The sequence below is a fragment of the Solea senegalensis genome, linkage group LG4 (assembly GCF_019176455.1).
Source record: "Solea senegalensis isolate Sse05_10M linkage group LG4, IFAPA_SoseM_1, whole genome shotgun sequence".
Lineage (NCBI taxonomy): Eukaryota > Metazoa > Chordata > Actinopteri > Pleuronectiformes > Soleidae > Solea > Solea senegalensis.
The window spans coordinates 23,585,573-23,601,842 of NC_058024.1; the positions used below are offsets into that span (position 1 = coordinate 23,585,573).

Sequence of the window (16,270 nt, forward strand, 5' to 3'; positions counted from 1 at the left end):
GCACAGTTTTGCATATTTTCCACGAAAAATCCCGAGTGATGATTTTGCCCTCTTTTCCCGCACTATGGACCTGCTCGTATCGACGGCCGATTGGGGGGGCGGGAATTTCACAAAAAAACAAAACATGCACCGATTCTCTACCGCTACGTCATAATACAGTTATCGTGTGACATGCCTTCATCGGCGATGCTGCAGGTTCGATATTAGGATTAGAGTACATTTCGCTGGTTGCATGCAAATTCAAACGAGGACAGGGAGACATCTCCCCCCCGTCTCTTGTATTGTATGGCTTTTAGTACTTGGAGTGCTTTTACTCGAGGGGCATTGGACGCTGGATTAACTGGGATTAAATGTCTTATTTCCATTTACTTCTTTTACTACGTGTGATTGGGCGTCAAGACAGGAATGTGTAGTTTTAAAAAAAATAATAATAATAAAAATCCATAAACTAAAAAGAAGAAACATCTGAGTTATCAATGCACAGAGTACAGGAGACATGTCACTGACATGAAGAGACTCGACCGTCACAGTCCACTGTGCTGTGTTGCACTTTGTCAACAACGTTACATTTCTGGTGTAAGTCACTTCACATTATAATAGCTCAATATTACAGTATTACATCTTTTTTTCTTCAATACAACGATAATAATAATCAGAATAAGAATAATAATAAGAATTATAATCATATGTGTTTATACTAATTGATCATCATCATTCATGTAAACATATTTAACCAGATCATGCAAACAGTATAGACCAAAACTTCTTCCACTTAGAGGTGCACAGCACAGAGTAGGCGGAGCTCCCAGACTGAGATCCCTCCTGACTCAGTGTGAGACGTACAGATCTGTGCCAGGCTGTATTTTAGACACTCGTCAGAAACTGAAAACAAGGGGGTTGAGGATGAGGGTCTGACGTGAGCGCGATCGCCCGTCTTCCCAATCGTGGCAATAACTCTCCTTGTCCAGGCAGCAAAGTAAGATTCTTACGCGTTACAAACTAACAGGGATCTCAGTTTGAGCCTCTGCTAACAGAACAGCCATTGGAGGGGGGAACAAAAACAAAAACAAAAACAAAAAAGTCTCCTTTTCATATTCATACACTTGTGTGTTTTCCTCGAAAGGAAAGGAGAGCATGCAGGCGCTACCCGGTCAGAAGCACTCTTCACAAACCCAGTCTGAGCCAGAATATAGAGTCCATCGCCCCGACAACAACAACAACAACAACAACAACAACACTGCACCACTTTCAAGTGTCTCCTGACACCAACACAAGAGAGGGACAGTAAATACTGCAACACTTCATCATGAGGGATCAGGTTAACATGGCAGTCATTTGTTAAATAGTGACGCAGCGAGTGCTGCGATGAGTCATATTTGGAGGGGTAATCTGGAAATCATTTCCCTCCTCTTTGTGTCTAATCCGGCCAGATTATTGGTTTGACAGAGAGCTGCCAGTGATGCAGCGAGGGTAGTGACAGAGGTAGACGTGACGGATAATGGGAGGAGAGACTCATCTTTGATGAAGACCCCGGTTGTGAGCAAGTTGCTGAGCGACGACGACGTGGTATCTGGGGACACTCTGTGCGTTTGGACTCTGATCGATGGACGCTGCCTGATAACTACTCTGCATTCCTGGCCAGACTGGGCGGGGTGGGCTCTGGGCGCTCGGAGATACAGTGTCACCATGACGATGGGAGGTCTTGTGCTCAGACGCGACTGGCTGGCCTGCAGCAGTAGGTGCAGCTCCTCAGGCTGTCCCGATCTGTGCTACCCTCATTGCTTCCGCGGCGGCCGTCCTCATAGTGGGACACTGGATGTGAGAGCAGAGCAGAGCAGGAGTTATTTCATGTTCATGCTGGATACTAAATTATAAATACCAGACGTAGGAAAGTGGGCCACACTCTCGCCTTTGCAGATAGAAAGACCCGGGTTTTTGCCACCTGTGTGTGTGTGTGTGTGTGGGTTTTCTCCGGCTTCCTCCCACAGTCCAAACACATGCATGGGGATTTTAGGTCAATTAGACACTCTAGATTGACCGTAGGTGTGAGTGTGAATGGAACTGGTGATCTGTCCGGGTTGTTTCCCGTCTATCGCCCTCGTGTGGAGGATAAAGTGGTAGAAAATGGATCGATGTGAAAACTAGAAAACATCCCTCAAGCCACTCACAGTCTCTGAGGGTTGACACTTGTTTTCAAACATAACAAAACAAATAATATATTTGAATAATCCACACAAATAGGTCCATATTTTGATTTAAAAATAGATGTCTTTATTTAGAAAGTGTTTGGAATGTTTGCCCTTATATTTATTATTATTATATATCATTATATCATTATAACCCTTATATATCATATATCATTAAGGATTTTCTTAGACATCACCAATGTCCACCTATTAAGCCAGCCCATCTTCTTCTATTCGACCACCCCTTTTCTTTCTCTTCATCCCTCCTTTCATCCCACATTCGTCCCTGACCTGGAAATGACACGCCCAGACGAAATAGTAGCGGAGTGTATCTCTGCAATTACACAAGCTCTATGTGAATGATCTTGGTATCAAAATAAAGACTTCGACACTTGTGAGCTTCCACCAGAAGTGCAATCGTCACTGTAGAAGTGTCATCTGCCACCGTGTCAGAGTACGTGCAGATGGAACGCAGCGTCAATGAAGGAGTGATTTTCAAATATTGCATTTTAAAGTAAAATGAGTAAAAAGTGAATTACAGAGGTTTCACTAAAGAGATGCCTCGGCGATGCCTCATGTGAGATTTCTCAAGTAGCAAAATATTGCACTCATTTAATTGTATTCACGTGTCGCGATTGGTCTAAAAAAAACTTGTTCTGAATCAAAAAATAAACAAATAAATAAATAAAATTCACTCATGAAAAACAAAGACAAAACTGATTAAAGTGAGCGTGAGCACTTGTTCGTTCACGGTGAACACATAACTTACAGCTCTCTTCCTCCCCGTTGCCCAAATCCTCCTCCTCGTCCTCCTCCTCTTCCTCTGGGAGCAGATGTCCATGGCAGGGACTGGTGGGAGTGATCTGACTGGGTCCCTCAAGACTCGTGCCCAGCTGCAGCCTCCGCATGTGGCGCACCACCGCTGTGGCATTAAACGCTTGCTGTGCAGACAGAGAGAGGGAGAGAGAGAGGGAGAGAGGGAGAGAGGAAGGGAGGAAAAAAAACATAGCACATGAGGACCTTCTGTGTCTGACAGCTGCTGTGAGAGGGAAAAAAACAGCAAAGGCAAACACAGTGTGGTCAAACTCCTGCCAGTCTCTTCCAGCAGGCTGTGGGCGTGATTCACTCGAGCCACCGACCTTCCATTTACTCTTGGCGAAGTTCTTCTTGATCTGAGCGCTGACAGATTCGTGGATATTCTTGTCCAGAGCCGTGTCTCCGCAGATCCTGCACACAGTCGACACACGTGTTATAGATTTGACTTACATTTCTTTCTTTTTTTTACCTGTAATTACAAACATGCTGATTACATACTGGTGATGTGACAGAAGCCAGGACACAAGAAAACACAAAAGCAGGCAGAGCAACATTGTGAAACTAAGAAAATGAAAAGAAACATAAAAAAGTAATATGATTTTAAATTCTAGTCAGTTGTGGCTTTGAATAACATATAATGTTTATGTTTATACTGTTTTTAATGCCATTGAATTTACCTCTGTGCAGTCCTTTTGTGCGTCTATTTTGAAAATAAGTGCACTACAATGTTAGTTCTAATTGATTCTCTTTCTAATCTCTGTCGTTTAACTGCTGCAACAGTGAATTTCCCCACGTGTGGGGTCAATACAGTCTAATCTAAACTCATCTGAGGGAATTGTTCCAAACTATTTTCCATCAAAATAAGCCTGGCATTAATTTCATTAGCTAAAATTAAAAATAATAATAACAACGCTAATAATAAGAATAATAATAATAATAATAATACTTCAACATATGATTTGACGTTACGTATCTTTGAGTTTCTAATCTCGTTTGGATGAAAGCAGAAATATTATGTCACCTTTGGCAAAAAGAGAAATTCTTATCTACAAGTTTCACAACTGTCTCACACTTTTCTAATCCAAAAATATCAATAACTTGTAAAGGACATAATCAACAGATGAACTGATGATGTCAATAAATGTTAACTGCATGTTTTCATTGTTTTAGACTTAAAAATCCCATTAAGAGCCTAATATAAGGTTAAATATCAGCATAACATCACCTACCTCCACTTAGGGTAAGTTTCTTTTTGCACTGCTATACTTATAATTGTCATATTTCATAATCTATGAATCTGTCTTTATTGGGTGTCTATTTCATTATTTTAACTATTTATTTCTCTAATTCTTTGACTTTTAACTCTGCATTTGTATGGACGGAGAAACGTGTTTTTCTTGCCGTACATGTGGCAATTAAGTCTCTGAATTGATTCAGTTGGTAAAACAGTTTTCTTTCGATCGGTTGACGTCTTACTCACCATGGATGCTGGAGTGCCTGTTCACATGTGTATCTCTTCTGAGGGTCTTTCTCCATCAGGTGACAGATGAAGTCTTTGGCTGTTGAGAACACAACGCGACGTCGTCACAGTCCACCACTGTCTTTAATCTCCACACCATATTTCAGAAAACTGACGCTACCTGAGTCGGAGATGTCGTCCCAGTACGGGGAGTCAAACTCGTACTCTGCTTTCAGAATCTGCTCGAATAACTTTGCATCGTTTTCATCGTAAAACGGAGGATACCCGCATAATCTGTGACGGTGTCATAGTGAAACGTTATTCAACGAAAAAAAAATGTAAGAAACACAAGAATCACAAGAAGGAATAACTTACAGAATATAGGAAATTACTCCTATGGACCAGCAATCCACTGCTTTGCTGTACGGCTTCTGGGCAAGCACCTCCGGAGCTGTGACACACACACACACACACACACACACGTGAGCAGCAGACAGTGAGAGTGAATTCAAGTAATCTTGACCTTTCAGTAATCGGGTAATTCGGGCCACGTTAAACAGGTAGAGAGAGCACTTCTGAAACACTTGCAGTTGACTCAGTCACGGATGAACGAGCCTCTCACAGCACGGTGAATAAAGACAGGATGTGAACACATGAAAAAGGGGGGTGAGGTGAGGACAGCCAGAGAAATAAAAGCTACCGACCCACATATCCGGGGGTGCCGCAGGCCGTGGACATGACGCTGCCGGACCCCTCGATCTTTGACAGTCCAAAATCGCTGATCATGATCTTGGAGTCTTCGTCCATACTGTAATACAGCAGGTTCTCTGGCTGCAAACACAAGGAAACGCACACCAATGTGAAAATTGAATGCGTCAAATGCGTCGTTTCCGTCTCCCTCCGCGATACCTTCAAGTCTCTGTGGACGATGCCCATGTCGTGGAGGTATTTCACCGCGTCCAGGATCTGGTGGATGAGCTGACTGGCGTCTCTCTCCGTGTAAAAACCTTTCTCCACAATCCTGTCAAACAGCTCGCCTCCAGACACGCTGAAAAAAAAAAGGACTTCACGTTCATGTTTCCAAATAAACCCACAGAACGTTATTTAAGATCAGATAAGATAAGATAAGATAGTCCTTTATTTGTTTACGTTGTTACAGCAGCAAAGACGGTAAAGATAAAGATAAATAATGAACGTGCGTTACCAAAAAAAGTACAATATATAAAGATATTAACACTAAGACTACATATACTGTATATGTGTATATATCTATATCTATATATATATATACAGTATATACATATAAAGAGTTAAAATAGAATGTACATTATGGACAGATTGCAGAATATACACAGTATGCGCTTGATATTTACAGTATGAACAAAAGGTTGAACATATATATAAGTATAAGAATATTTTTTTACCTAATAATTATTATTATTACAATATGTATTACCTAAAATAAGAAATGCTATTTACTAATTCATTTGCAACTCTTTAACCCTTTAACACCTAAGCCTCAAAATGTGCTTATTTTAGTGTCATTGACTTGAATTCAGTGCATTTATCTAATCACACCATTTATTTTTGGACTTATTTACTTAGTAAGGCTGAAGATTACTTAAAATAATTTGACTTAAACTTCATTGAAAGTTCATTTTCTAGCTGCACTGGCAAATACTTTTCATTTTCATGCCATGTTTTTTTTGTTTTTGTTTTAGTTCTTTTGCCCGTTTTTCCAGAAAAACCTCCAACATCCGGCACTTATTTTACAATCTACTGCGTGATAACATGGTGTATAAACAATTTAAAATGAAGTAAAAACAAAACCTTTTGTTGAGCAAAATAACACCGTGTAAAACATATTGGCACATATTCACCTTTAACTGTGTGCTCACTAACATATAGAATAATCTACATAACCTTATTCTTCCTCTGTTACGACATGAATTAAGATTTTTCCTAAATAAGGTGTTAATACATGCTTAATATTTACTAATAAAGGGCTAGTATGCTACTTATATGCATGTTAGTAAGCACCTAGTTAATGCTGAATATGTGTTCCCTAATTTAAAGTGTTACCAACATATTTATTAAAATAAACATCGTTTTTGTCTCAGTGTCCAAAAACAGGCCAACTCTCCTCTCTGCTTAAAAAGTTTTGTTTACCGTAATTACCGTAATAACCACACGGTGTCTTCTCAGCTTTCACAAACCGCTGCGTAATCACAATAATGCACAAGTTGAACTCCGTGTTAAAGGGTTTTCCCTCATTTACAAGCAAAGAGTATTCAATTCCCGGCTTCTGTCGTGCAGTTTCCCTGTTGTGACCTTTAAATAAAGACGAAAGGGGGAACTCACAGCTGCATGACCAGGTATAGGTGAGATGTACTTTCAAAGATGTCCTCCAGCGAAACGATATTGGGATGCTTGATTCTGAGGAAGACATTTGAACACAACAGTCAAACCACTTGCAGTCAAACGGTCACCAGATGGCATTGTTGCATAATTCAGGTTGTGGAACGGTCTGTTCTCAAACCTACGGCTTCACCTCATTCCCCAAATGTACTAGAATGGGCTCAATCTGACCCGAGATGACTCCTCTCGCACAAAAAAAAGCATAGATTTGGATGATTTGCTGTTCGTCTGCAGTCAAACAGCTCTTGGCTCTCTCCAGTCGAGTCGAGAGCATCTGAATCTGCCATCACTTCAGCTCAGTGGCAGCTGAGCGAGGCCAAAGTGACTCGAATGAGAGAGAGACGGCTTCTTTCTTTTCTTCCCTCAACATCCTTGACGTCTGTCGTCCTCGCGTCTCTCTCATTTATTTCACGATGACTTCAAGTGTTTGGACAAACCCCATTCCTACCGTTCCCCCCCCCATATTTCTCCCTCTCCTCCCTCCCTCTCCCTCTACACCTCTCCACACTCCATGTCTCTTTCTTCAGTACACTGCTGCGGGGAATTCCACACCATCCCCGCCTCTGTGTGCTGTTGCCCTGGCAACAGGGACACTAAAAATAGGTCTATCTTCTTTATGCCTGACATTTCCGGTGCACAATCCAACTGTTTCTACTGACACCGTGCATTTAGTCACCGGTTCAGTTGACCCCCTCGCATGCAGTATATGCAACGCACGCGTTCTGCGTCTGTGTGTGCGACGATCCTCGCGCCGGACCTCGGTGGCGTCACCTGTGTAGTACGGCGATCTCATTTTCAATGTTGTTCTCTTTGCCTTCCAGTGCTTTCTTGGGGATGCACTTGATGGCCACCAGCCTCTGGGTCCTCTTCTCCTCGGCTAGGACCACCTCGGAGAACGCGCCGCTGAAACAGAGGCAGAGGAAATGGAGGAACGATGAGAGACGCGTGGGAGTGTGCGAGGTGAAACGTGAAGGAGCCAAAGAAGAGGTTGTTGAGACGAACACTTACATATCGTGAAACAACAACTTTCTCATCCATTCAATCACAGATTAGGTTTTCTTTTTCTGAGGGAGACTAGACTGCATTATGGATTATGGTCTGGTGATGATGAGAGCGAGAATAGCGTGTATTTACACAGTCTCCCCACAGGAGCGTGGGAGTGAGCTCAGGAGGAGGCCTGAGCGTACAAACAATGTGAGCAGCCACATGCAGGGATCTTTTACACGTATATGAAACAGCCACTGTCACGCTGCAGCCTACATAGAATCGTGCAAACTTTACGCTTTTCTGCTGTTGCCAGCGGCAACCATGTCATCAGAAGCCAAATACTGTTGTTGATACTTCACCGAGTTGCATTTAGCGTTGTATTAATAGAAATAGGGCGAGTATTTTTGAAAAATTCGGTGAAGTATTCCTTTAACTTATATAAACAAATGTCCTTTACATTCAAGTCTATGAGCTCGACACAACTCTCTCTGTGTTTCTCAGTATAGCTGTTTGTTTTGTCGACACACGGGAAGCAGAAGCATCATGATAAAGTAAAGTGAGACATCAGTTGTAGTGAATGACTTACTTTTACTCACGTTACTGTAATGGAGTAGGTTTCTTGTGTACTTGTGAACTAAAATTTGTAATTTTACTTTTACGCGAGTATATTTTTTTGGAAGTGCTGTACTTCACTACATTTTAAATCACTGAGCAAAAAAAAAAAGAGTTGGCCTTTAAATAAATTTCAATGAATTTATTTAAATAAATAAATAAATAAATAAGTAACGCACCGGAAACGTTGGCAGCGAATGATGAGGACAGGTGAACCGGCGCTAACTAAGGAGAAGGTTGAAGCATTTGTGACCTCTGACCCCTTTCGACTGATACATTACATGTTTTCATATTTTATTTAAAGGTCTCCCTTTAATTACTAACCTTGTTAAAAAGGTAACTAAGTAACTTTTACTCCGAGTACATTTTTTCCTTTAACTTGGTGTATTCTTAGGCCAGTACTTCACTTGTACTTGTACTTGCTGTGGCTTCAGAAAGCTGTGCAGGCTCACCTGAGGGTGTAGTGACACAAGTAGTGCTTTCATGGCAGAAGTCACACACCGGAGCATAGTAAAGTACAGAGCTGAAGACTTAATGTGCATCCTGACCATCTTTCAGTCGACCTCATTGAGTCTGTGAGTGTTTTCTATCATTATTCCATTATTGCAGTAAATGCTCTGTGTTAATCCTTCAGGTGGATTTGCATCATCACAGCAAAACAAACCAGTGGAGCAGAAACTTTTCAACAGCGAATCTGACGCAAAAGAGATCTCCTGTTTCATTTTTTTGGTAAGCCCTTAAAATAAACACTCTCCGAGCAAAATCAAATAAAGCTCCGGTTTCCTTCGACCCATAAAAGCATTTTAATGTATTTAAGTACATTAAACACACGGCTGACAGGAGCACACGCACACTTCTGTCACGAGTCAGTAAAAATCTATTTAGTCTAAAATGGGAGGCAGCTAAAGGTGATAACTGCTGTGTGTGTGTGTGTGTGTGTGTGTAAGCATCACTGAAATGTGCCACGCTACAGTGTTTCCTCACTAAAAAGAAAATAGCATGTTTGTTTTCGTCGGTTGAAACCTTTTCTTGAAATGTGTTTGTTAGCTTTTGGAGTAAGAATAACACAAACTGTCTGTGAGATATGATGCACTGTTGTTGTTGTCAAACCTCTTCTCAGTAAATGGCAATGTTAGAGGTTACGGTGTTTACAAATGTTGACAATTTACACGAAATCTGACCTGGTCCGTTGTCCGGAATGCTGCTTAAAGCAGACTTTTGTCAATACTTGTACAAATACTTTTTACACAAAAGACATAAATATTAAGTAGTAGTGATTTTATGACTACGAGAATTAGCTAGAATCATAGTCGCAGCAGTGTCTGCATCATTTCACCCCGTATGTTAGTCACAGAGTGACAGAGAGCAAATGAAAGCGCGAGAAGACACACACACACACACACACACGCGCAGGCTCACAGTTTTCTACTGTTGCTGCGAGACACATTGTAATTAACCATCAAGTTGCTCATTTCTCCTAGGAGACGTAGTAGGGGTGGGCTCTGAGGGTTTGACAGAGAGAACCGGAGGCAGCATCTGTTAGATTTGCAGAAGTGCTGATGTTTACATCACACACACCTGAGTAAAATTGGTTTATGCCACTGTCCGGCCTTCTGGACGTCGTCCTTCTACTCACGTGACAGGAACGTACACTTTCTTCTTGTCCTCTTCTACCGAGCAGCAACAGACTGCTGGTGTCCTGACGCACGGCATTTTATCTGTTTTATACTAGTACATAATTCTGGCACAAACACGCGATAACATGCTGCTAACAAAATTAAAATAAATAAGCTTTACATGAGTCACTGGCCTCAGTGCAGGAAGATAGCTCAGGCTTCTGTCATCGCTGCTGTTTTTGTGTCCACGAGCACGACTGTCATAGATAGATAGACAGATAGATAGATAGACAGACAGATAGACAGACAGACAGATGGATAGACAGATAGATAGATAGACAGACAGACAGACAGATGGATAGACAGACAGACAGATGGATATAGATAGATAGATAGATAGATAGACAGACAGATAGATAGATAGATAGATAGACAGACAGACAGACAGACGGATCGACCGACCGACTGACAGATAGATAGATTCTAGCTTGTAAACCTTGCAAGTTAACTAGCACACTAACTAGCAAGATAGATAGATAGATAGATAGATAGATAGATAGATTCTAGCTTGTAACCTTGCAAGCTAACTAGCACACTAACTAGCAAGATAGATAGATAGATAGCTTGTAACCTTGCAAGCTAACTAGCACACTAACTAGCAAGATAGATAGACCGAACGACCGACAAATAGATAGATTCTAGCTTGTAACCTTGCAAGCTAACTAGCACACTAACTCGCAAGATAGATAGCTTGTAACCTTGCAAGCTAACTAGCAAGGTAGATAGATAGATAGATAGATAGATAGATAGATAGATAGATAGATAGATAGATAGGCAGACAGACTGACAGACAGACAGACAGAGATAGAGAGAGTGTAAATATACAGACAGAGAAAGAGAGAGTGAGAAGTTGTTATGTTATGTGACGCTGTAATCCCAGCTGTCTGTTTGGGCAAATATTGATTCACACGTTTTCATGTCTGTATCACCTCTCAGCACTTTCACTATCATCACTGTGTTCTTATTTCAGTCTTTCGTGTCTTCGAGGCTTCTCCTGACACTTTATTACGATGAACTATTATATAATGGGCTGCATAAACTACACAAACAGACACTCTAGGCTGGAGGTACTGGACTGGGCTGTAAATCCACTGCTTTAATTTATGCAACGTCTGTCCTCCTTAGTAACACTAGCTTTAACCAGTGATTTATGCAGCACCATAAAACATAAAAAATACGTCTCATGAACTAATACCGATACTAAATGAAATGCAGTCAGCTGTGTAAACAGGAATGTACTGTACTATCACTTCTTTTTAAGGATGTTGTTTTAAGGGGCAGATATGTTATAACATTTACTGCCAGTCATTTTTAAATGCCGGTACATCTTTCTTTTCTTATTGATGTGCTCTGTGGGTTTTCCGCCCGTGCACGGGGTTCAGACGGATTATAATAACCTTCCTCGCTGACATTTTAGTAACATAATGCTTTTTTTTTAATTTGAGGTATGTTGTTTTAAATCTTCCCAGTCTGACATCACATAACTAGGCTGAGATTAATCTTATGAACAGCTGGTGCAACTGGCTCCTGTACAATACCTGCAGCACAACACAATCAAAGAGTGTGTTGTAAATTTACAACCACCGCATCTCGCTCACAATGATGGATGTTGCCCGCGGTGACAAATATCATCCATAGTATTCTTTTTGTAAGATTTAGAGGAATGTACCATTAATCAAGCCGAGCCGGGCCTCTCCGACCTGTTGCGGGTCATCCATCTCTCTATCGATTGAAAAAGCTTTCTCCTTTTGGCCCGAGCCATTATGTATGTGTGCTTGCTTGTTAGTGTGTGAAAGAGCGAGAGAAACAAAAGAGTGGGTATGTGTGGTCATGCTGTATAATCCCATCCAGGCCGTTTCAGAGCCATTCTTACATTAGGAAGGTTCACATCTCTATATTCATATAAAAAAAAAAAGCATAGAGACTGCAACGGTTGTGCAAATGTGCTGTAATTTATGTTCTGCATCCACTCTACTGACATTAGGTCAACTCTCTTAACTGCTCGGCCTTTCTCTATAAACAAGCCAACCTACACAAGTGCTCACAAACAGTGTTAGTACGACACGGTCACAGTGTTTACGCCGTCCACCTGGACCCAGGTCGTTCTTAAAACTGGCCCGCGCTCCATGTTACATTACGTTTTATGTCTTTCTTGCTTTTTTACGGTTCATTTTTGGCACCCTAAGGTCTAATATGGGTTTGAATATAGCCACGTTTGTGGATACAGAACTCTGAAAGCAGATTTGTTTTTTTAGTGAGGGGGTTTCCAACCACTGTGTCACTGCAGGACCCTGTAACAGATCATGCAATTTGAAAGGGTTCTCACAGAACTGTGTTTGCTGTGGGATAACAAGCTGCTACAACTAGTCATTACTACGTACGACTAACTAACACTTTAAGTACACAAAAACAAGTCATTTCAGACCACATTTAATCCGACTATGTGCACAAAAGACAATGTGACGGTTGTGTATCATGTCACTGATAGCACTAAATACAACACTGTAATAGTAGAAATTGTTAAATTTTCATTTAATCCACAAATTACATTGTCTTACCTAAAAACGTATTTCTGGCCATGTTTTCTATGTGAACTTGTCCCAAAGTGGACTTCAAACAGAGGCTTAACTCTGAGACTTGGGTCGATCTGAATATAATATTTTCAACATTTATCAATTAACTTCACACACTGAATTCCTGGATAAAGCTCCACTGTAATCTTCTCTCCGAGCGTAAGGAGCTTTGCGTCAACACGTTAATTCCGTCAGGTCCAGCTACTCTGACGGAGGGAAATAATAAGAATATTACTGCAGCTAGTTCCTTCTGAAATGAAAAATAGCCTCCTATCCTGGCAATTGACCCTTACAATCCTCGTTACATAACTCTTAATATCATCCATTTAAATTGCAGCTATCAGTTCTGTGAAGTCTTGGTGGAATCAGAACAGATATTATCAGAATTTAACAGTCTGGCCGTCCGGCTGTGAGACAAAGACTGACAGCTTCTCATTTGACATCCTTAGCCCCAACACTCAACGTAAACAGTCAGCTTGATCATCAACCCGCTGGGATTTTACTGGACCAGAACCACGCAGTCGTTCATATCTGATTGTGTGCGGCTTCTCTGGGACAGCAGGTGAGATTCCAAGAGAGACAGAAAACAACCACACTCCATATGGCACACTTGTGTCATCACAGGTGGACATGTGCTGGGTCACTTGTACTTAGTTTGGGTGAATGGAAAAAGGTGCCCCTTGACCATCTGGGCTCAATCCTGTCCCTCCTGAGTTGGCAGTCACACCTCCGTGTGTGTGTGTGTGTGTGTGTGTGTGTGTGTGTGTGTGTGTGTGTGTGTGTGTGTGTGTGTCCAGCCCTCACCATTACTGTCCAGAAGCCAGCCTTCCCACCGGTGCAAGTGGATTATTCATTTTGTAATTTTTGAATTACAGACGGCCTCGCGATGTCAAAATACAATTAACGTGAAGGCCAGCACATTTCACATAGGTGAGTCGCACTCGGGTTTTTTTTTTAACAATGTATGACTATCAAATTGGAAAGAGTGTGTGTGGAGTGGAGCTGACTCAGCATTCAACAGTGGCAAAGAGCAAGAGGAGTGACAAGTAAGTGAAGGGCACTTACAAAAACGTTAAACAGTATTGTACTGACTCAAATTCCAAATTCCTGGCAGCGCGGATGCAAATGAGTAATGTCCGTCCTTTGACATGGCAGCTACACTATATTTGGACTCACAAACTAAGCAGTCTTGGTGTATGGGAACTCTACCTTGTCTAATGCCTGGTAGTAATCCACAAGGGAAACTAGATCTCTGATAATAAGGGACCAATTTCACAAGCCACACCCTCTGAAACTCTGTTTTTATGCAGTCGTGCAGATTGCCTTTCTGCTGCCTGAGGAGTCTCCATATTCTCTCCATGTCTGTGAAGGTTTCCTCCATGTACTTAGATTTCCATCCTACATCGGTCCAAAGACAGGCAGCTTGAGTTAACCTGAGATTCCTTTTTTTTTTTTTGCTTTCAGATATGTGAATAAGAGTGTTAAATATTGTTAATAGGCCCTGTGATAGATGGGCGACCTATTCCCCACTGTGCCCTGCCTGCGGTCCAATGTCAGCTGGGATTCCTTCCAGTTCCTCCATAACCATTGAAGGATTAAGCGATTTATATGTTGGACTGACGATAAATGATAGAGTGATGAAGGCCGCGAAGGCAAGAGTGCAAGAGCAACAGCAAGGGTTTGCGACTCGGCCTTTGTGCATGGAGTTTGCATGTTCGTGGGTTTTCGCCGGGTTCTCCGGTTTCATCCCACAGTGCAAAAACATGCAGATTTGGGGATTAGACAGATCGGATACTCTAAATTGACAATCGTGGATGTGAGAGTGGATGGTTGTACCCCGCCTTGTATATATATATATATATATATATATATATATATATATATATATACTTTTTTATAATTTAAACTTGTATGCAACTTACGTTCCCAGCACTTCTTTGAAGTCATAGTGTTCTTTGATGTCGGACGTCTTCTTTTTCCATCCATTTCCATCCTCTCCAAGAGGCATCCTACAATGCTAATCGAGTTTGCCACACTACAGCTAAGGGGCAGAAGAGAACAGGATAAAAAAAAAAATTAAAAAAAACGTTATGTGTATATATATATATATATATATATATATATATATATATATATACAAATATATGTATTTGCACAATTAAGTCTTAACCACCCCATGATATACAAACACGTGAATCAGGGGGACTGTGGTAAATTGGAACAGATACTGTGAGTGGAAACATTTATTTTATTTAAAATAAGCGTCCTAATATTGGTCAAAACATTGCTTCAGCATACAGTGGGGAATTGAAATATGGAGAAACTGAGTTAAAATACTCTACAGTGCAAGCAATATTGTGCCTCTGCATCATATCAGTAGATTCAATACAGTTCAGCTGCCTGCTCTATTGAATTAACCTTTTTTTATTATTTTTTTTACTGATTAAGTGCTGTGGTCAGGAAAACCACTGAGTCTGATGAAGAGGAGTTATGTTCCTCCTTATAATCGTGATCAAAGCCAGTATGGATAATTGTCTCAGTAAAGAGAATTAAAGACTCCTGCAGAGAATATTTAACAAACCAGTGAACTATTACTGTTTTAGAGAGAAGAAGTAGATACACACGTGAGGTAAAACATCTTACTCACATATCATTTGAGACATTTCAAGGCACAATAAGCTATTACTCTAAGTGTTTCTTTGCTGACATGGAAAAACCAGTCCTGCACAGATAAATAACAACAACTTTAAAATAGGGTAGACAGTGCAGCACAAAATAGGGGAGCAGAGGCGCAAACAAACGCATGGTCAGTAGTGCCAGATTCCACCTGGGGGACTTGTGCTATATTTAACGTCCGGACCTTGAAACATTTAGGTGGCTCTGAAGACAGAGAAATCAATCTGGAAACACTTCTCTGAGGTCTGGTCAAGTGGAAACGTTCCACCACAACCTGCTGTGACTGCATTAAGGCTTGCAGGGCGTGAATGACAGGAGGCAGCAGGATGAATGGAAATGATTAACATACAAAAAAATGCGTGTGCTCTGGTGAAATGTGTCCGATTTTCGTTGGGGTGCTCATCGTGCATGTGGGGGGGAAGAAAAGACGTTTATGTGTGTGTGTGTGTGTGTGTGAGTGAGAGGAGCTGCTGCAGCGCCTGGGTATGTGTATGTGTGTGTGTGTGTGTGTGTGTGTGTGCATGGCAGTCAAACGGAATAAAGACAGCAGCATCCTTTAAAACAGGAGGCTGCAGGCGTATGGAAGGCGCACCAAAGGCGCACCAAGTTCCATTGCTTAAAAGAGGAAACATACACGCGTTACAGTGGTTATCAGTGTAGGTATAGGCGGAAAATAACCTACCTAAATGATGCTCAGTAGTTGTGATGTGTTTCTCCTTCCCTCTGGGAGCGATGTGGTTGCTGTGCTGCTTGTGCGCAGCGCTGGTTCGCTTCTCCTGACGTCAAGAAAAGGCGTCTGTGGACGTAGTGCAGCAGAAAATCACTCTCTGTTCTCCTAACAACGTGATCTGCGATTCACCACATGGT

General features: G+C 41.4%; 1 protein-coding gene across 2 annotated transcripts; it reads right to left on the minus strand.

Annotated features, from left to right (window-relative positions):
* Positions 1–1,670: 1,670 nt before the first annotated feature.
* camk1a (calcium/calmodulin-dependent protein kinase Ia) lies at positions 1,671–16,270 on the minus strand. 2 transcript variants are annotated; one of them, XM_044024804.1, is made up of 12 exons: positions 16,086–16,270; positions 14,650–14,768; positions 7,651–7,782; positions 6,823–6,897; positions 5,371–5,509; positions 5,166–5,292; positions 4,837–4,912; positions 4,643–4,755; positions 4,483–4,561; positions 3,326–3,413; positions 2,956–3,127; positions 1,671–1,812 (listed from the first exon to the last, which is right to left on the minus strand). In XM_044024804.1, the coding sequence occupies exons 2-12, from the start codon at positions 14,733–14,735 to the stop codon at positions 1,709–1,711; spliced, it is 1,191 nt and encodes a 396-aa protein (XP_043880739.1). In that variant the 5' UTR covers positions 14,736–14,768; positions 16,086–16,270; the 3' UTR covers positions 1,671–1,708. The 2 variants fall into 2 exon arrangements, with proteins under 2 accessions (XP_043880739.1, XP_043880740.1); XM_044024805.1 differs by lacking the exons at positions 7,651–7,782; positions 14,650–14,768; positions 16,086–16,270 and adding an exon at positions 7,013–7,330.